We start from the raw sequence: 21,638 nt of genomic DNA, 5'->3' as shown, positions 1-21,638 counted from the left end.
GACATAAGAAACTTCAACAGTTTTTTGTGCTTAGTAATAAAACCTATGATCTCTGATGCAGGAAACTCATGTTTGATATCAAGAAAAATAAATCAATATAGATATTAAAAACTTATTAACTGGGTGGCTTAAATGTTCAGCTGTGAATGTTTTCTCCTCTATAGATGTATGCACGTTTGTCAATCTTTCTTTGCCTCAGTTTCCAGTATAGAATAGAAGCCCCAATTCTACTTACCTAAGAGGGTTTTGTTAGCTTTAAACACATTATATAATGTATTTAGAGAAGTGACTGAAACACTGTGGTATTAAATCATCACTTATGCTACATTTATTATACAACAGGTGCAATTTTAATTGCCTTAACAAATAGTAAATCCTATGACAACCTTATGAGGTAGATGATACTGTTAATTACATTTTAAAAATTGGAAAGCTGGAGAACAGAGATATTTTACAACTTTTCTAAGGTTAGGTTTCTCAGTGGGCAGGTCTATGTAAACCTACCTCAAAGTCCAAGGAAGCTGAGATGCTGAAGAAAGAGGCTGACAAATCCAGTTTCTTAGGAACAAACATTTAATGGGGACTTATGAACAGAAACCACGTCTCCGTTTCTGGCAGCGGAGAGATGACATGGTTGATTCCTAAAAAATTACCCTCCAGACTCAGGGCTTATATACCATAGGGAAGGGGTAATTTGGAAGGGATATCTAGGAGCATTGAAGTACAAGAACATCAAGGTTGTTAGGTCTAAAGGCAGGATTTACAGTAAGTACCCGTTCTCACACAAGAAACAACAGATAAACTGGAAATCTTGGCAGCATTTCCACAACTGGGGTTAATCAGAAGCCAACATATCAGATTAGCATACAAGATGAAATTGCATTAGCCTCCACAGGTTACACAGCAGATAGGAGAAAGAGCTAAAATCTGAATACAGGTAGCCTGGTTTCAAGGTCAAACTAAGTAAACATTTTTAATATTAGCTCAATAAATAGTAGTTGTTGTCATTATTATGACCAAGGTTTAAAAAAAATAAAAGAAGACCATCAATTTTCTTCAAATGCCTGAAGACAGGTAATAAATGGGTTCAGAATATTTTTCTGTGACATATTTAGGTTGCCTTACTCATCCTGGTAAGTAACTCACATATACTTCTTCAATGAAATGACTGAAAACTCTGATGAAGTGTGTCTTATTTTGGATCCAAGAATCACTAAACCAATTTCCAGCAGAAATCTGAACTTTGTCCAAACCTAAGAAGCCCCTTAAATTCTGTTCTATTTTGTGCCCCATATTTTCTCTGAGGAAATGAGTAGACAGCTAAAGATTTGAAAGAGTCAGTGTGTGAGGGAAGGAAAAAAATGGAGACAACAATTGGCTTATATGTAACACTATAAAACACTATCTGTTTTCGTCTTAGTGTTTTTTTAAAATAAATTTCCTTTTCTCTCTATTATTGATGATAAATAAACAATTAATTTTGTTCTTGCTAAGTCTGGGGCTAACTACATATACTTGGTTATATTGAACAAACACACCTATATAATATTAAATCTGAAATACTTATGTATTTCTGACCTAGTACTAGAATTATTGGCATAGGTCCCAATGCTTTAAAAATGACTTTTCATTCAACCTTTTTTCTATCACTTATGCCGTTTTCTTATGTTGGTATATGGTAAAGGACTGACTGTTACAGTGTATATGATTCTCAGCAATACTTTGCCTCTAGCTTTTATTGTCTCTGTGGGCTTGCTATTGGAAAGAGGAACTCCATCATTCCTTTTGTACTGACTGCAGCAATAAACTTTCTAGAGAGATCAATCTACTTGCAATTTGCAGTTGTGGCTGGCACTTTATTTAATGCCTCTTGGTGACAGAAAATGGAGTAACACTTGTTCTAAAATGTTTTGTGCTTTTGTAGTGCTCCCTTGTTGTTAGTAAAAAGCATAGTTATTCTTCCATTTCAGAAGCATGTTAGCAAATGTATAAGAATAACTAATTATAGCTACAACAATTATAACTCTAAATTATAAATTCATTAAGGTCACCATTTATATGCAATATTTTATTGAAAAGAAACTGGAAGTTCAATTTACTTATTCTACTGCTTTCAGCCATGTAACCATGAACATTGTTTTAAAGAATTTGGAGAGTTATTTAGATAACCTGGAACAATGCAATTAAGATTTTGATTCTGAATCCAATACAGATAAATGAAAAAGAAAACAACAAAACACACAAAAAAACATATTTATTAAGTAAAGTAATAAGAAGGCAGAGCATCACTAAAAGATGGTCATCTCCTTCTGCCACTTAAATTGTCACCCTGTCACTCAGCTTAAATGGCTGTTAGTCACTCACCCACAGGATCACCAGCACAAAGAATTTCTTAACAGTGTGAACTCAGGAGGGTAGTTGAGGCTTTAAATATATGTTTTTATCTTAAAATTTTTTGAATGGAGTATCTGTGTAAAATAATCAAGAATGATAATTAAACTATAGAAAACCCTCTACAATTAATTCACCATAAAGACTTCCAAAAATAAAAATGAATAAGGAGAAAAAATCATAGTTTTATAATAATGATTATATAAATATTCCTGATAAAACATATGACTATGGTACAGGATAACTTTTGCTTATGCGTCATTTATCGAGAGATTATACCTTACAGAAGGGTTCTTATGGTTTTTAAAATTAGAATTGTTAGTAGTATTCCTATTGAAACAAAAAGACTGCATTTCTGCTTTTACTAGATTTTTATGTTTTATTTTCTACAAGTCTCTGAAGGCCAAATGTTATATTAAAGTATACATAACAGCTAAGGAATTTCATATAATTGATTGAGGTTCCAGTGGAGTTACAAAACCTGAAATTCCACTTATTTTCTATTTCTTCAGGAATAGATAACAGTAGAAAAGTAAAATTTATTATTAATGTAGCTTGGTCAGAATTGTGGCCTGAAAAATTTTGATACAGACTGTAAGCTGAATACTTAGAAATGCAGAAAAGTATATGTTTATGAAGTAAATAAATATACATATTTTATTTGAGAAATAATACACTCCTTTATATATTTTTAGGATGCCCTGAAAAAAATGTGGCAATACACAAGATTAACAAATGAACTCCAGTTTTAAGGAAATGTTTTATTCAATTTTATGGTTCATATTAATTCAGACATTTAAATTCAAGTTGAGCATTAAGAGTGGTTTAAACATGGATAATGCTCAATTTTATTGTTCACACATAAAGATTTTTCTAAACTTTGATTACTAAAACATGAAACTCATTTATATCACTTAAAACTTAAGGTAGAAGCTACCACTTTAAGTGTTCTCATTATTTTTTCTTAAGCATATATTATTTTATTATAAATGGAAAAATGCTGGTTCCGAATTCAAACAATAAACTCTTTCTTAGTCCATCCATCCAATGCACCTGGGATTGCTTATGACAATAATTTATCCTATGCGACCTCATTCATTTTTTAAATAGTATACTAATAATTGTTCACATTACTTAGAAACTTTATCAAAGGGTGTGAATAAAATGATCTACAAAAGTCAATCACTTTCCTATATACAGGCATACCTTGGATGTATTGTGGGTTTAGTTCCAGACCACTTCAATAAAACAGTTGTCACCATAAACCAAGATACAATGTTTTTCTTTGCCAATGCATATAAATGTTTACACTACATGGTAGTTTATAATGTGTGCAATACCATTTGTCTAAAAAATAATGCACATGTCTTAATTTAAAAATACTTTGTCACAGCTGGGCGCGGTGGCTCACGCCTGTAATCCCAGCACTTTGGGAGGCCGAGGCGGGTGGATCATGAGGTCAGGAGATCGAGACCATCCTGGCTAACACGGTGAAACCCCGTCTCTACTAAAAATACAAAAAAAATTAGCCGGGCGCGGTGGCAGGCGCCTGTAGTCCTAGCTACTCTGGAGCCTGAGGCAGGAGAAGGGTGTGAACCCAGGAGGCGGAGCTTGCAGTGAGCCGAGATTGCACCACTGCACTCCAGCCTGGGCGACAGAGGGAGACTCTGTCTCAAAAAAAAAAAAAAAAATTGCTAATGATCATCTGAGCCTTCAAGTTATAATATTTTTGCTAGTGGAGAGTCTTGCATGATGGATATTGATGGCTGCTGACTGATCAGAGCGGTGGTTGCTGAAAACTGAGGTGTCTGGGACCATTGCTTAAAATAAGAAATTAATAAAATTTGTTGCATCAGTGGACTTTTTCTTTCATACAATATTTCTATGTACCATGTGATACTCTTTGCTAACATTTTAACCACAGTAGAAATTCTTTCAAAATTGGAGTCAATTCTATCAAAACCTACCACTGCTTTCTCATCTAAATTTAGGTAATATTCTAAATATGTTGCCATTTCAACAGTGTTCACAGTATCTTCACTTTGAGTAAATTCTATCTCCAGAAACCACTTCCTTTGCTCATTCATAAGAAGCAATTACTCATTCATTGAAGTTTTATCATGAGACTGCAGAAACTCAGTAACCTCTTCAGGCTCCACTTCTAATTCTATTTCTCTTGCTATTTCCATCACATCTGCAGTTACTTCTGCCACTGAAGTAATAAACCCGTTAATGTAATCAATGAGGGTTGGAATCATCTTATTTCAAACTCCTGTTAATGACAATATTTTGGCCTCCTTCCATGAAGTAGAACATTTATCAGTTACATTCACTGTCATATGAGCAGTTTGTGGTACCCTAAAACAATTACGATAATATCAAAGACCTATGATAGTGATCACAGATCACCATAACATATATAACAATAGTTAAAAATTTAAAATATTGTGAGAATTATGAAAATGTGACACAGACACACAAAGTGAGCACATGCTATTGAAAACGTGGCATTGATATACCTGCTAGATGCAGGGATGCCACAAACCTTCAGTGTGTAAAAAGTGCAATATCTGCAAAATACAATAAAGTGAATGCAGTAAAATGAGGTATGCCTGTATCAGCAATGAACAAGTAAAATTTGAAATTAAAAGAACAATACCATTTACATTGTTATTACCCAAAATTGAAATACTTAGGTATAGACATAGCAAAATATGCACAAGATCTATATTAGGAAAACTACAAAAGTTTTATCAAAAAATCAAACAACTAAATAAATGTAGAGGTAGACCATGTTCATGGATAGGAAGATTCAGTACTGTCAAGATATCTGCTATGTTCTGAATATTTGTGTTCCTTCAATTTTATATGTTGAAATATAATCTCCAATGTGATAATACTAAGAAGTGTGGCCTTTTCAGAAGTGATTAAGACATGAGGGTAAGGCCTTCATAAATGAAATAAGTGCCTTATGAAAAGAGACTTGAAGCAGTTTCTTCGCCTCATCCAACATATAGACACAACTAGAAGGCACCATCTGTGAAGCAGACACCAAAGATACTGGTGCTCTGATCTTGTGCTTCCCAGCCTCCAGAACTGTGAGCAATTAATTTTTGTTGTTTATACATTACTCAGTCTAAGATATTTTGCTATTGCAATCTGAATGGACTAAGACAATGACTGTTCTTCACAATTTCGTCTGTAGATTAAATGCAGCCTCAAACAAAATCCTAGCAAGTTATTTTGTGGATATCAACAAATTTATGTTAAAGTTTTTAGGAATCAGCAAAAGACTCAGAATCACCAAAATAATATTGAATGTGAAAAACATTTGGGAGAATAATACCACTCAACCTCAAGACTTAATGCAAAGTAACAGCAATCACAACAGTGTGATATTAGTAAAAGGATAGGCAAATAAATCAGTGAAACAGGATAAAGCATCGAGAAACAGTCAGGTAGATATACCCAAATGACCTTTGTCGAAGACAACTGGTAATCTAATGAAGCAGATATACCTTTCAACAAAGGGTACTAGAATAAGTGGATATCCTGCTGCAAAAACAAATAAATCTAGACACATATGTTACCTTACAAAAATTAACTCAAAATAGATGATAGAGCTAAATATAAAGGAAAATTTATAAAACTCTTAGAAGATAACATAGGAGAAAATCTAGATGTCTTTGGGCATGGTAATAATTCTCAAATTAATTTAAAATTTTTTTAATTTACAATTTTAAATTTTTAAAATAATTCTTTGGTTTTTAATTTTAAACCCAAAGGAATGATTCATTTAAAAAGTTGATAATGTGTAATTCATTAAAATTAAAAATTTTCTCTCTACAAAAGAAACTACTAAGAGAATGATAAGATAAGCAACCAATGGAGAGAACACATTTACAAAAGACATCTGATAAAGAACCTATCCAAAATATACAAAGGACTCTTAAAACTCAATAAAGGAAAACAAATACCTTAATTAAAAAAATGGACAAAAGACCTTCACAGATACATTGCCAAAGAAAATATAAAGATGGAAAAGAAACATAAGATGCTCTGCAGAATATTTTATCAAAGAAATGCAAATTAAAACATCAATGACATGTTAATACACACCTATCAAAATTACTGAAATCCCAAACACTGACAACATCAAATGTTGGTGACAATGTGGAGAAACATAAACACTCATTTATTGCTAGTGTAAATGCAACATGATACAGCCACTTTGGAAGACGGTCTGGAGATTTTTTACAAAACAAAACATATTCTTACCACACTATCCAGCAGTCACATTCCTTGGTGTTTACTCAAAGGTGTTGAAACTTGTATCCACACAAAAATCTGCATACAGATGTTTATGAAAGCCTTATCTATACTTGCCAAAATGTGGAGGCAACCAAGATATTCTTCAATAGATGAATGAGAAATAGTGGTACATCCAAACCATGAAATATAGTTCAGCACTAAAATGAAATTTGCTTTAAACCATGAAAAGACATAGAGTAATCTTAAATGCATAATATTAAATGAAAGAAGTCAATCTGAAAAGGCTACGTAATGTATAATTCAGACTAGATGACATTTTAGAAAAGGCAAAACTATGAAGATGGTAAAAAGATCAGTGGTTGCCAGGGTTGATATAAAAGTGAGCTCCCTCTTTTGGGGGCTCTTTCACCTTCTACAGTGGAATAATGCAGCAATGGGGCCATTGCAGGGAGCTGACAACATCCTCTTGGGCTTCCCAGACACTAGAACTGTGAGCCAATTAAGCCCCATTTTTTAAAAGTGAATTACCCAGATGTGAATAATCTGTTATAGCAGCAGGAAGCAGACTAAGACCAGCAGAAATAAAACAACCAATAGTTATTGAGACCTTAGCATGTGCTAATTACCTTTCAGAGATATTTATTTGTATGAACTTACATAATACTCATACCAACCTTATGAACATGTGATGTTATAATCTCTATTCTACCCAGGAGGAATTTGAGGCACAGAGAGACTTTGTAAACTTCTAAATAGCATTTCAACAAAATGTAGATCTAGGTTTAAACCTGGGTACTCTAGCTTCAATGTCTGTGCTCTCCTAACAAGTATTGTTAACATTACTTAAATAAAGAGGTAGAAACTTATTGACTCACTCAAGGATTTATTCTGCTAAAAATTGGCCAAATGTAATCAAGACCTTTTTTTTAATATTAACTTTATATTTGCTTCAGATTGACTAATCATATGCAAATTCAATGTCAGTAATAGTATTATTTTGTAGACAAAGACTGATTTTCTTAAAGATTTTTGTGGTTGATAATTCAAATAGCTACCTTTACTGATGTTATTACCTGTTATAAATACACTTTTTATTTAGTATAGGATTCTTTCTTTTTTGCTTGAATGTGACTTTTAAAAAATTAGTCTTCCTTCTTAATAGGTCTGAAGTAATTATAAATGCTGATTTTTATTTTGGTAGTCCTTCATTACAGGCCTAAGTAAAGCAATAAATAACTCATCATCAATCAGCCAATGTTAAAAGTATTTTTAATTAAAAAAATACAGGCCTCCAGAAAGTCACTTAGTTCTCCACTGGAATTTGCTTACTGGCCAAAGCATGTATTAATGCTTGAGGCTGAATAAGATGAACATATGTGTACCTATTTTCATACTGTTCCACTTGACTACCTTCCAGTGGCATTGTTATGCTTAGTATCACATAACACTCTCCTATCAACAGTAGAATAAACCCCATATTGCAAATGTTCAGTGATGTACACAGGTGTGTATTGGCCTCTGTCTAATATAGTCTGGTTTCTGTAGGTTTAAGAGTAATAAAGATTATTTGCTTTGCTCATATATTACAGGTGGTTGCATTAGTCTGTCTTTTCATTGCTATAGGGAACTACCTGAGACTGGGTAACATACAGAAAAAGAGGTTTAATTGACTCGCAGTTCTTATTTCCCAAAGAATTTCTGTTAGGAATGCAAACCCTATCTTGTTTAACATAATATAATCCTATATAGACTAATCCATACATTTTGTTTAAAAATAAATTCTAATGTAAACTAATATATTCGTATTTTAATTTTTCCAATATTTCATATGTAAAAGGAGTATTAAATGATTAACTCTACCACACCTCCTTCATCATTCTGCTATCAAAAGTATATTTTTCAGCCTTATATACTTAGAATTCTTAATATCTGTATAGATCTTCTCTGTGATTTATATATGTGAGATAATATAATCTATTTGGACTACAGAGCTTTTTTATATAGACACTTTAAATGAGATTTTTTTTCCTTTTTACCTGATTACCTTAACTGTTTACAAATTCTACTTTATAATTTACAAGACATTACGTTGTTTCAGAGAAAAGCTCCTATCAACTGTGTTTTTCTTCTGTTCTCATACTGCCACGTCAATCACCAATACAGAAGCAGACTTCTGTGACCAAATGTGTTGGTATTTTCCCCACACACCAAGCTGCAGACACCAGCGGAGTATACTCCAATTCAATTTTCACACTATCTACCTAGAGATAGTGTCAGATCCCACATGTTGGGGGCTGAGTCCCCAAGATTGCTCCACCCACTTTAGACGCTCGTCACAGGTCCAAGCCTCCAGAACTTCTGACCCACTGGCTTCAAGTTGGGGTTCCCATGAGCTCCTCTTTGGGTCTGATTAATTTGCTGGAGCAGTGCACAGAATTCAAGGAATCACTTACACTTACCAGTTTATTATAAAGGATATGACAAAGGATACAGATGAAGAGACATACAGGGCAAGGTATCGGGGAAGGGGTGTGGACCTTCCATGCCCTCCCTGGGTACAGCATCCTCCAGAAACCACCACCTGTTCCACTTTGTAGAAGCTCCTCAAACCCAGGCCTCAGGCTCTTATGGAAGCTTCATGATGTCAGCATTCCTTCCCCCAGAGTATAGGGTGGACTCCTCTCTGGAGAGGGTCTTAATACCCACAGTCAGAAAGGCATGGGAAGTTTAGAGCCCTGCCTTTGGGCAAGTAAAAGGAACGTAAGAGTGAGATTCTGTTTCCTGAGTTCTAAAACAGCCAACATAACAACAAAAAACTTGAACAAGGGCTATGGGAGTTGTAAACAAAAAACCATGAATGAAAACCAATATATATCATAACACCACATATATAAAAAATAAGAACAAATATAACTATATATAACTGTTTGCACAAATTCATCTTGCTAATTTTCCAAATATTTAATAGTGTATATATTATTAAATTTAACATAAATGTTAATGTCTCAAAAACAGAGCTGTATGAACCCAGGAGCCAAAGCAAAACATTTCAAAACATTTTTCTCAGATTTTGTCACATGATCACTTATTATTTATGTTCTTGATACCAAAAATAATATATATTTATTTTATAATGCTAAATATTTCTGTCATATATTATGACTGTAGCAATGCATAACTACTTTTGGAATCTTAGTGTGATATTTACCTAGGTTAACCATAGCAAATAATATTTTCAACATACAATTTAGTCAATCTGAAATACAGAAACCTTTTTAAATGAATATTATATCTAATTTGTACATTAATATATTAAATAGATATAATTCATATATCTTTCACATACCAATTATACTTCACAATTACAGATGAAATCAAAGTTGTCTATTTATTTATAATATTTGTAGTAAGTAAACAATTTAATATATATTTAAACAGTTCTGTTTCTTCCTCCCTAGTGAAACAATGATTTCTAGCTATAACAAAAAATAAATTGAGGCACTAATCATGTTTTATGATGATTATGATATAATTTGCTGTTATAAATACAGGCAGTTATTATGCTTTTTTCAAGGCCATAGAAGCACTCGAAAATTTACACAGACATATAAATATTAGCACATTTATTTTAAATTACTCATATTCATAACTTACCAGATTTTTATTAAATTGATGCAAAAGTAATTGCAGTTTCTGCCAATAAAAGTAATGCCAGAAACAACAATTGCTTTTGCACTAACCTAATATCATACAGGAAGAAAGCAATGATACATTGGATTCCACAAGGCCTGGTGTTCAACACCAACATTAATATGAATTACGGCATTCTTAGAAACAGGTGCTTTTAGTCACCTCAGGCTAAGATTGCATGTGTCCAGTGGGAAGTAAAATCAAAGTTTTCTTAATAAAATATTGCACTGAAACACATATTTGTTAGAAGTGAGTTATTTTATTAAACGTGTCTATAGAAATTTAGGATGTTTTATGAAAGTTTTATACCAATATATACTACAAACTTGGCAATTGTCCCATTTCCCCTTAGAAATGATTGGTCTAGCTATAAAAATCCCTCAATTCAATTTCTGGTCTTATATCATTTCCTAAAATTTCTGGGAATTAAGTTGTCTTTCATCAGGCTGACAGAGAACTAGACCTCTGGAAGAGGTATGGGTGTTCCTTTTTAGAAAGTAAGATTATCCTGATGAGTAGACTCTAGATTTTCTGCTTTTCTCAAGTGTTACAGTGAAACCTCAAAGACTTCTATTCGAGTTACTTCTTAAATCTTACATAAGATATACAAGATAGAAAATTTATATACATTTAGAAAATATACCAATATTCTTTATTATATTGAAAATATTTTATATAGAGTCACTGAAATCTAATGAAATGCAAACATTCATTTGTTTGGCAAATTTATATTGAGTATTTTTTAAGTGCCAGAAATATTTTAAGGACAGAAAATAGATTAGTTTATATAACAAAAAAAATTTTTGTCCTCATGGGCAAATATACCTTGTCTCATATGTTCTGTGTCAGGAACCTAGTAGCAGTTTACCTGGGTGATTTTGGCTCTAGCTTTCAATGTTACTGCAGTCAAAACTTGTCTGGCAGGAATGCAGTCTCATGTGAAGGCTCATGTGAGAATGAATCTTTTTTCAAGCTTATTAACATGGCTTTGGAAGGCCTCAGTTTCACACTTGCTGTTAGTTCCCCACTAGGGGAACTCTCTATAGGCTAATGGAGTATCCTAATAACATAGATGCTCACTTCTGTCAAATAGTATTGGTCGCATAAAAAGACTCTTGGAAAATGTGTGGAGAGATGACAAAAGGGTGTGAATACAACTGGTTAGAGATCGTTGTGACCACTTTGGAGGTTGAATATCACAAGGGGTAAAGAATAGTATTGGGGAATCCCATAGAAGGTTTTAAGTGGAGAAATAAATGTAATATATTTAAGTTATTGTTTAGAAGGAACAATCTGGCTGTCATGTTAAAAATGGATTTCGTTAATAAACCTCTCTAACATGAAGTGTGCAAGCTCTGCTGGTCTACTACAGAGTAAAAGCAAAAGTTTATGTATACATATACCCATACACACATATACATGTACACATACATGCACATATATACAAACAGGTATGCATATACATACATACAGGCATACGTATACATACAAACATAGATATATTTAAGCTTCTAGAAATGGTCCTAAGGATAAACAGCAAATTAAGAAACATTTCTTCAAGAAAATCTAGAAATATTCAATCAGAAAGATGACAGTCTGTGGCATTTGAACAAGACTGCTTCTTTCTTCCCCACTCCCAGCTCGGTGAGGTGAAGACTGCATTCTAGATTGCTTCAAACAAGAACAGGGCTCCTTCTATTCCCACTTTTCAGTTGGAGTGCTTTCTGTTTTAAATAATCAGGACTTAGCATTTCAAATCCTGCCTTAGATATCCAAAGATAAGCCTAAGCCCAAGGTTGGTACAGTTGAGAGGTGAGAATTTCCACCTGCTGTCCATCTTCCACCTATTTACTAGAGGCTCTGCCTAGGGCATGGTATGCATAGAATACTGGGGTCCTCCTTGACCTTGCCCCTGCTAATGCAGTGGCTATTCCATGCCATTAGAAATAAGCCAAGAGGACCTTGGGATGCTGCCTTCACACATCCACATGACTGAGTACTCAGTTTCTAGAACAGGGTGACACTCAGAGAAGTGTTGGCCATTTTCAATCCAGTTCCAGGGCCCTCTCTCAGATTATTTTCTCACTGAGGGGATAAGCAGGGCTTACAAAAGATAATTTCTTTTCCATTTCCAAGGGTACTGACTTCATTTGAAAGAGTTTGGGAAAATAGATTTGATCTGATAGTAGAAACAATTAGCAAACTTGAAGATAAATTCATTGAGATTATGCAAGCTGACAAATAGCACAAAGAATCTAAAAAATAAACAGAGCCTCAGAGAAGTGTGGGAAATCATCAAGCACACCAATTCACATGTAATAACAGTACCAGAAGGAAAAGAGATAAAATAGAAACAAACAAAAAAAATCTTTAAAAAACAATGGCAAAAATATTCCCAAATTTATTGAAGGGCACGAATTCACACATCCTGGAGGCTTAACAAACTCCAAGTAGGATAAACACAAAGAGATCCACAAACAGGCATATCAAATTAAAAATACTAAAAGTCAAATACAAGGAAGAAAATCTTGAAAGCAGCAATAGAAAAATAACTCATAACAAAAAAATTCTAATAAAATTAGCAGCTAATTTCTCAGCAGAAACAATGGAGGGCAGAAGGCAGTGGGATAATCAAAACACTAAAATACAATGACTATCAACCAAGAATCGTGTATCCATGGAACCTATTTTTCAAAAATTAGCAAGACTTTGCAGATAGACAAAAACTGAGATAACTTGTTTCTAGCAGACCAACATGAGAGATACGAAAGAAATTTCCTTAGGCTGAAAGCAAATGACCTGAGATAGTATGTCATATACACACACACAAATAAACAGCATCAATAAGATGATTGTGATGGTTAAATTTATGTGTCAATTTAGCTAGATCACAGGGTGCACAGATTAAACATTATTTCTGCATATGTTTCTGAAGGTGTGTTCTGATCACATTAGCATCTGAATAGGTGAACTAAAAACAGTAGATTGTTCTCTCCATGTGGGTTGTCCTGATCTAATCTGTTGAGGCAGAGTAAAGGAGAATGCATCTGTTATGTCTGATTGCTGAACTAGGACATCAGTCTTCTGACTGATTGTTAAATATAAATTCTAAATTATTCTTCAAAGAATTAATATGTCACTATGTTTAATTCTATGCCTTCTACTTTTAAACTTAACTTTCTCGTAAAGCAACATTTCCAATTACCTGTTCCACCCTGACTCATTCTCCATCCTGACTCATTCTCCAACTTGACTCATTCTGATCACCTGCTCCACCCTGACTCATTACAATTACCTGCTCCACCATGACTCATTACAATTACCTGGTCCACCATGACTCATTCTCCACCTTGACTCATTCTGATTACCTACTCCACCCTTACTCATTCTCCACCCTGACTCATTCCAATTACCTACTCCACACACTCCACCTTGACTCATTCTGATTTACTCCACCCTGACTCATTCTCCACCCAGACTCATTACAATTACCTGCTCCACCCTGACTCATTCTCCACCCAGACTCATTACAATTACCTGCTCCACCCTGATTCATTCTCCACCCAGACTCATTACAATTACCTGCTCCACCCTGACTCATTCTCCACCCAGACTCATTACAATTACCTGCTCCACCCTGACTCATTCTCCACCCAGACTGATTACAATTACCTGCTCCACCCTGACTCATTCTCCACCCAGACTGATTACAATTACCTGCTCCACCCTGACTCATTCTCCACCCAGACTCATTACAATTACCTACTCCACCCTGATTCATTCTCCACCCAGACTCATTACAATTACCTGCTCCACCCTGACTCATTCTCCACCCAGACTCATTACAATTACCTGCTCCACCCTGACTCATTCTCCACCCAGACTCATTACAATTACCTGCTCCACCCTGACTCATTCTCCACCCAGACTGATTACAATTACCTGCTCCACCCTGACTCATTCTCCACCTTGACTTATTCCAATTACATACCCCACCCCAACTCATTCTCCACCCTGACTCATTCCAATTACCTACTCCACCTTGACTCATTCTCCACCCTGACTCATTCCAATTACCTACTCCACCCTGACTCATTCTCCACCCTGACTCATTCCAATTACCTACTCAAACCTGACTTACTCCGATTCATTCTCCACCCTGACTCACTTCGTAACCGTTTTTCCCGACAAACCACTCACCCCGTCACTCTCTTTAAATTAGTCAATCGGAATTAGTTTAGCCTGTGCTGTCTAACCCTAGCCAATGGGGGAACGACACAGCAGTAGGGACCACGTGCATCAGGAATAAGAACCCCTTTCCCTCCCTTGTCCAGGTGTGTGCTCACCATTGCTCCATCTGTGAGGGTGCACCCTTATATAGAAGTACTTTGCCTTGCTGAGAATTAAAAAGAAAATTTTATGTTTGAGTACTGTTTCTTCTGCAGCACCAAAACTTTATTTATAACACTGATGACTTACTTAAAACATTGTCTACCCTGGTTCTTAGGACATCAGACTCAGATTGAACTATACCACCAGATTTCCTGGGTATCCAGCTGGTAGACAGCAGATAATTTTACTTTTCAGCCTACATAATTATATAAGTCAATTTCTCTTGTTGCTTTATTTTCTATTTATCTGCAGAACCTCAAATTTCAATTCAAATTTTAGTACCACCCCAGCACCTCTCTTTGCTTCTATACTCAAGTCTCAGCAGGCTCCTAAGGGTAAGATACAAAATATCTGAGGAACATGTGTGGAAATGAATACTGAGGGTGTGGGATAATCATAAAAGAAAACAAAATTGGTTCAGGCCCAATTTATTGATATGGGCTCACTAAGCAAACATTCTGTATTTAATTTTGCAGCTTGGGGAGGCAGAAAGTGCACTCATGGTTTTTGTGAGTGGCTGGTTGAAACTGTGATGGAAAGGTAGCCCACAGTGAGCAAACCGGAAATGCTGGATCTGCCTTTATTTAATGAAGAAAGAGATTCAAAGGCTTAGAGAAATGGAATGTTAGAGTAGATTTGTCATTTAAGACCCACTCACCCACATGGGAGAGTCCAGAAGTCATTCCTGTCACCAACACTATGAGAAATAAATTTGTGACAGGAGCCCCAGCATTTTTGAAGAGCTCTGTGATCACTCTGCTCTATAGGCCAGGTCTTTCAGTGAGAACTGTAGCCACTCAATTGGAAAATCTAAATGCAAAGTAAGTAATTGTGTCCTGAGGCAGCAGGGGCCAGGTGGCAGAACTGGCCAAGTGGTTGCACTTAACTGCCAAAAGCTGGGTAGGTGCAGTTGCCATAATTGACAGCAGAGCTAAAGCAGCAACTGATTGACACAGACACATGGCATTGACTAGTTAATCATGCTATTCCTAGAAGTTAAATAAATAGGAAGCCTACTAAATTCTTACTTGATCTGTGTAAGCAGAAAAGCCTAAGCAAATAAACAAAAGTCTAACCTGAATCATAAAAACAGAAAGTCATGTTCTCTCCATTAATTTCCAGACGTGAGCCAGTTTGTAGATCCAGAAACCCTTGAATTAAAAGAAAGCTGGATTCTTTGAGGAAGGACCATGGAACACTACTGAAAATTTAAACTGTTAATCTCTCTCCCAGTCATCTCCAAAGGGACCAATAGTCTCATCAGAGTAACTGTGAACTGGAAAACTTGAAATAATTCAACATTTCTGGGACTACTGGATGCTGGCTCTGAATTGACACTAATTCCAGGAAACAAAAGTCATCATTGTGACCCACTAGTCATAGAATGGGCTTAATGAAAGTAAAATGATTAATGGAGATTTAACTAGAGTCTATCTCACAGTGGACCTAGTCAGTCCAGAACCCATTCTGTGGTTATTTCCCCAGTTCTAGAATGAATAATTGGCATAGATGTACTCAGCAGTAGACAGAATCTCTACAGTGAATCTCTTACCTGTAGAATAATACCATATGCTATTATGGTGGGAAAAGCAACTGGAGGCCATTAGAATGGTCTCTACCTGGAAAAATAGTAAAACAAAAGCAATACTGCATTCCTGGAGGACTTGCAGAGATCAGTGCCACCATAAAGTATTTGAAGGAGGCAGGGGTGATGACTTCCACCACAACATCATTCAAATCACCTATTTGGCCTGTTTGGAAAACAGATGGATGTTGGAGAATGACAGTGGATTATCGTAAGTGTAACCAGGTGGTGACTCCAATTACAACTGCACTATCAGATGTGGTTTCATTGCCTGGGCAAATTAATATATCCCTTGCTACCTGTATTAATCTAGAAAATGCCCTTTTCTCCATGTCTTTTGATAAGGCCTAACAAAATAAGTTTTGTTTCAGCTAGCAAGGCCAGTAATACATCTTCACTGTTCTACCTCATGGGGATATCAACTCTCCAGCCCTAAGTCATAATTTAGTTCACAGGATTCTTACCTTTCCTTTCCACACGATATCACACTAGTCTATTACATTGATGACATTATGATGATCAGACCTAGACAGCAAAATGTAGCACCTACTCTAGACATATTGGTAATTCATTTACATGCCAGAATAAAAGAAAGAAATCCAGCAAAAGCTCAGGGGCCTTCTATCTTAGTGAAATTTCTAGGGATCCAGTGGTGTGGGGCATGTTGAGATATTTCTTTTAATGTGAATAATTAGTTGTTGCACCTGGCTCCTTCTAAAGCCAAGACAAAGGCACAACATGTAGTGAGCCTCTTTGGATTTTGGAGGCAACGTATTCCTCAACTGGGTATGTTACTCCAGCCCATTTACTAAGTGACTTAAAAAGATGTTACTTTTTAATAGGGTCCAGACAGGAGAAGACTCTGCAACAGATTCAGGCTGCTGTGCAAGTGGCTCTGCCTCTTGGGCCATATGGCCCACCTTATCCAATAGTGCATTAAATGTCAGCGGCAAAAAAGAATGCTGTTTGGAGACTTTGGCTGGCTCCTATTGATGAATCACATCACAAATGCTTCAGATTTGAAGCAAAGCTCTGCCATCTTTTAAGACACAGCGCTTGATATGCTTCCATGCTTTAGTAGAGACTGAATGCTCAATGTGGGCCACTAAGTTACCACGAGACCTGAGATGCCTATCATGAACTGAGAGATATCTGACCCACCAAACCATAAAGTTGAGCTTATACAACAGTATTCTATCATCAAATGAAGGTGGTATATACATGGTCAAGCCTGATCAGATCGTGAAAGTATAAGTAAGTTGCATGAAGTGACCCAAATGCCCATGGTCCCCACTCCTGCTACAGTATGTTTTCTCTCCCAGTCTGCAATTACAGGCTCATGGAGATTTTTCTACACTGAGTTAATGGAAGAAGAAGAGTTGGGTCTTGTTTATAGACAATCCTGCATAATATACAGCAACCATCTGAAAGTGCACAGCTGCAGCATTATAGCCCCTTTCTGGGACATCCTTGAAGGAGAGCAGTGAAGAAAAATCCTGTCAGTGGGTAAAAATTTTAAGCAGAGCACCTGGATGTGCACTTCACTTGGAAGGAAAAATGACCAGACATGTGATTATAAATCAATTCTTTGCCTGTGTCCAATATTTTGCCTCAATATCCCAGAATTTGGAAGGAAGATAATTGGAAGAGTGATGGTAAGAAATTTTGAAGAAGAGGTATATGGATAGACCTCTCCAAACGGGCAAAGACTTTGAAGATATTTGTCCCATGTGAATACTTACCAAAGAGTGACTTCAGTAGAGGAAGATTAAATAATGAAGTGGATAGGGTAACCTATTCTGTTGATACCAATTGACCTTTTTCCCCAGACATCCTTGTCATCATTCAGTGGACTCTTTAAAAAAGTGGCCATAGTGGTAAGGGTGGTGATTATGCACGAGCTTTGCGAAATGGCTATTTACTAAGGCCAACATGGCTAAAATCACTGCTGATTGATGCTAATTTTAAGGGCCAATTGGACACTACTCCACTACGAAGAAAAGGAACGGTATGTCTGGTATATAACAAATCTTTTAGAATGTCTTTTAGTATTTCCATGCCCGGTGATTAAGTTCAATGGAAAATTACAGTGACCTAGTCCAGGCAGGACTACTAATGGTCCAGACCCTTCAGGAATAAGGTTTTAGGTTATTCTACTAGGTGAAGAACCATGAGAAGCTGAGGTGCTGCCTGAAGGCAAAGGCAAAATCAGGTGCTTTGAGCTAAAAGGTAATAATAAATACCAGCTATGATCATGTGACCAGTTACAAAATTGAGAATTGTAATTGTCATAGTTTGCTATGAATATATTTGTGTGTGTATATTTGATTTGTTTCCTTTCTTATTACCCTATCATGTAACATAAGAATATTAACTTTATATCATAACATATAAATATTGATACTTTTGTATCATAGTATTTAAATTACAGAAAATGGGCAAAGAGAAAACATCACTCAAGGACTTTACCTCTTTTGAGGAGGGGTTAGTGTATTTTTGATTGTACACAGGACAGTTCTATCAAGTCAGACAAATTTATAATCTTATTGTCTTTATTTGGAAAATAAGTATAGTGTAAGAAAATGCATATGGGTGCCAAGCTGTCAAAGATTTGGCTTGTGATAGTTATATACATTAACTTGACTGGATCCCAGGATGTGCAGCTATTTGGGTAAATATTATTTCTAGATGTGTCTGTGAATGTGTTTTTAGATTAGATTAGCATTTGGAGAGGTAATAATATACTCAGTAGAGCCTCCTCAATTTGCATGGGCGTCTATTCAATCCAATGAAGGGCTAAATAGAACAAAAGGCAGAAGAAGGAATAATTCAATTCTGCTGTCTGACTACCTGAGTGAAACTTAGGTCTTGTACTCTTGGAGTGAGACACACCATTGCTTCCCATAGTTCTCAGCCTCTGGACGTGTACTGAACTACAACACTGGTTTTCCTAGGTCTCCAGCTTATTATTTATATTATCTGAAATATTTTTAGAAACACGCAGAAGCAAGTAACTTGTGCGTATGTGCTTTCACAAATCAGCACAGTTTAGAAAACATACTCTTCTTGTGAATTCCAGTTACAATGCAAAGTTACATAATATGGACATAAGGTTTTTTTTTATTATAAACAGAAATATGTTAGGAACTGTGTATCTGTTATAAATTGAACTAAATATAATCATGGTCTTCAATAGCCATTATGTTACCTAATATTTAAAAGTTCACTATTCTTAACATCATCACTAAAAATAAATTTGTGATGAACACTTATCTTAATATTTCATATTTAATTATAGAATCATATCATTTTAACTGCTGATAACTTTTTGTCCAGCTTCCTTATTTTATAAAAGGGACTTCATGATGCATTTTTTTATTCTGATGGTTACATTAATAAAGAATGAAGAAGTATTAATAGAGAGACTTATAGTCTTTTAGTGTAGAGAGACATTATTAAACTAATTTTAGATGACTGACTATAAAATCTAAGAAGCTTTTTTACTTGCTTAGTTATAAATTAGTATTAAATACAAAAACAAGCAGTATTGAAATTATAGGGCACATTCTGGTAAACATTTTCTTTAAAGAGTCAGATAGTAAATATTTTTATGCTTTATGGGCCAGTCTCTGATGCAGCACGGCAACCCTATAGCATGAAAACAGTCATAGACATACACAAAAGGCTGAGTGTGACTGTGTTCCAATAAAAATGTAAATAATAAATAGAAAATGAGTTGGATTTGATCAATGGTCCATAGTTTGCTGACTCCTAATCTAGTGTTCTATAAGATAATTATTATTTATGTGTCTAGAAAACTCTTTACCTTTTTAAGTCCATAGAATTCACATAATTTATGTTGTTGGCCTGACATTAGATAAATTCACATTAAAACTGTTTTGGTACAAATTTAATAAAGACTGTTAAATACATTACATTGATTGAGTCCAAGGCAAAGTCTATGCTCCAAAAGTATTAAACGATTATTATTAACCCAATTAAATATTTATTTTGCTTATTTTAATTTGAACTATGTTCAAGTTTCTCTTTCATGCAAACTTATTAAAACACTTTAGTTCTAAGGTAAATAGGAGTCCTTGACTTATTTTTTGTTTGTTTTGTAATTTAGACTTACCTCTCTTTGAAAACAGAAGATTGAGACTGATTTACTGGTACGGATAATGCAAAAGCAAACTACTCAATGCCTCCACATCTTAGGGGATTGTCTTTTGATTAGTGGTGCCAGAAGGTCGGTATACAATTTCTGTAAGGTTATTATTCTAAACATCTTTTTGGATGATTATTGTGTTTTAGGTGCTGAGGCAGATATACGGATAAATGAAGAATTATTTTCCCTTGTACAATACAGTAATTTTTGAATTCCAGCTGTTATTAGTACTTGTGTATGTATCTTATAGAAGTAACCTCTCGTTCTGTACACATTACTGAAATTCACTCACCACTGATACATTAACAGTAAGCACTTGATATTCCTTCTGCTCTGGAAGTTTTCCATGCTAGCCAGCACGCTACTACTACTAATTTTCCCTTCTCCATTTTTCTAACTTAATGAAAGACTGATGAGTGTTTTCCAGGATTTGCCCTTACCACCTGATATCTTCTGGTAAAAGCCACTTTTAATTCATTTTCTTTGTTTATTTCTTTTTCTTCTCCTCCTGCTTTCCCCCCTTTTTCTTTTTGTTCTTTTTGTCAAGATGTTAAATTTATTATAGCTATTAAAATAATATAATTATTTCCTCTTAGGGATATCAGCAAAAGAGAAACAGAAAGAAATGGTTAGGGAAAATAACTATACATGTTACATAAAATTAAAATTTTTTGTAAATGACTACTTTACATATTATTTACTGTTATATGAAATGAAACAACAATTTTAATTACCATGCCTGTTAGGCTATGGATAACATGTTGGAGTTTGCTGAAAAAGAACGATCTAAACTAAAAAATTAGCTATCTTCTGTATTGTCATTTTCAAACTGAAATTAATCTTTATTTTTAGTTTAGAATTTTGCATTAAACTTTAAAAATGTGATATTTATCATCTATCACAGAATATTTCAAATTAATTATTTCTTAATATAAACCAGTGAAGTGATAGAATATTTCAAGTTATTCATGCTTTTTTGCTTTCACCAGGAACCAAATTGTGAGGCTTCTTGATCTTGAACTCCTTAGACTCTGGAACTGTGAGAAATAATATCTCTTGTTTAAGCCATCAGTCTATGATATTTTGTCTGTGATATTTTGTCATAGTAGCCTTAGGAGACTAATACAGTTGGAATATAGG

At 35.0% G+C, this 21,638-nt stretch overlaps 1 protein-coding gene across 1 annotated transcript in view; it reads left to right on the top strand.

Moving 5' to 3' along the window:
- The window catches only part of LOC134732578 (uncharacterized), a 208,096-nt gene extending 187,512 nt beyond the window's left edge, over positions 1-20,584 (top strand). The window contains exons 5-6 of the mRNA XM_063618505.1: positions 17,173-18,559; positions 20,460-20,584. Of these exons, the coding sequence (XP_063474575.1) occupies positions 17,173-17,323 (151 nt within the window). The 3' untranslated portion in view covers positions 17,324-18,559; positions 20,460-20,584. The remainder of the gene's footprint in view (positions 1-17,172; positions 18,560-20,459) is intronic.
- The last annotated feature ends 1,054 nt before the right edge of the window (positions 20,585-21,638 follow it).

The sequence above is a fragment of the Symphalangus syndactylus genome, chromosome 15 (assembly GCF_028878055.3).
Source record: "Symphalangus syndactylus isolate Jambi chromosome 15, NHGRI_mSymSyn1-v2.1_pri, whole genome shotgun sequence".
NCBI lineage: Eukaryota > Metazoa > Chordata > Mammalia > Primates > Hylobatidae > Symphalangus > Symphalangus syndactylus.
Note: the sequence above shows the minus strand (reverse complement) of the source record. Positions and strands in the feature narration are given on the sequence as shown.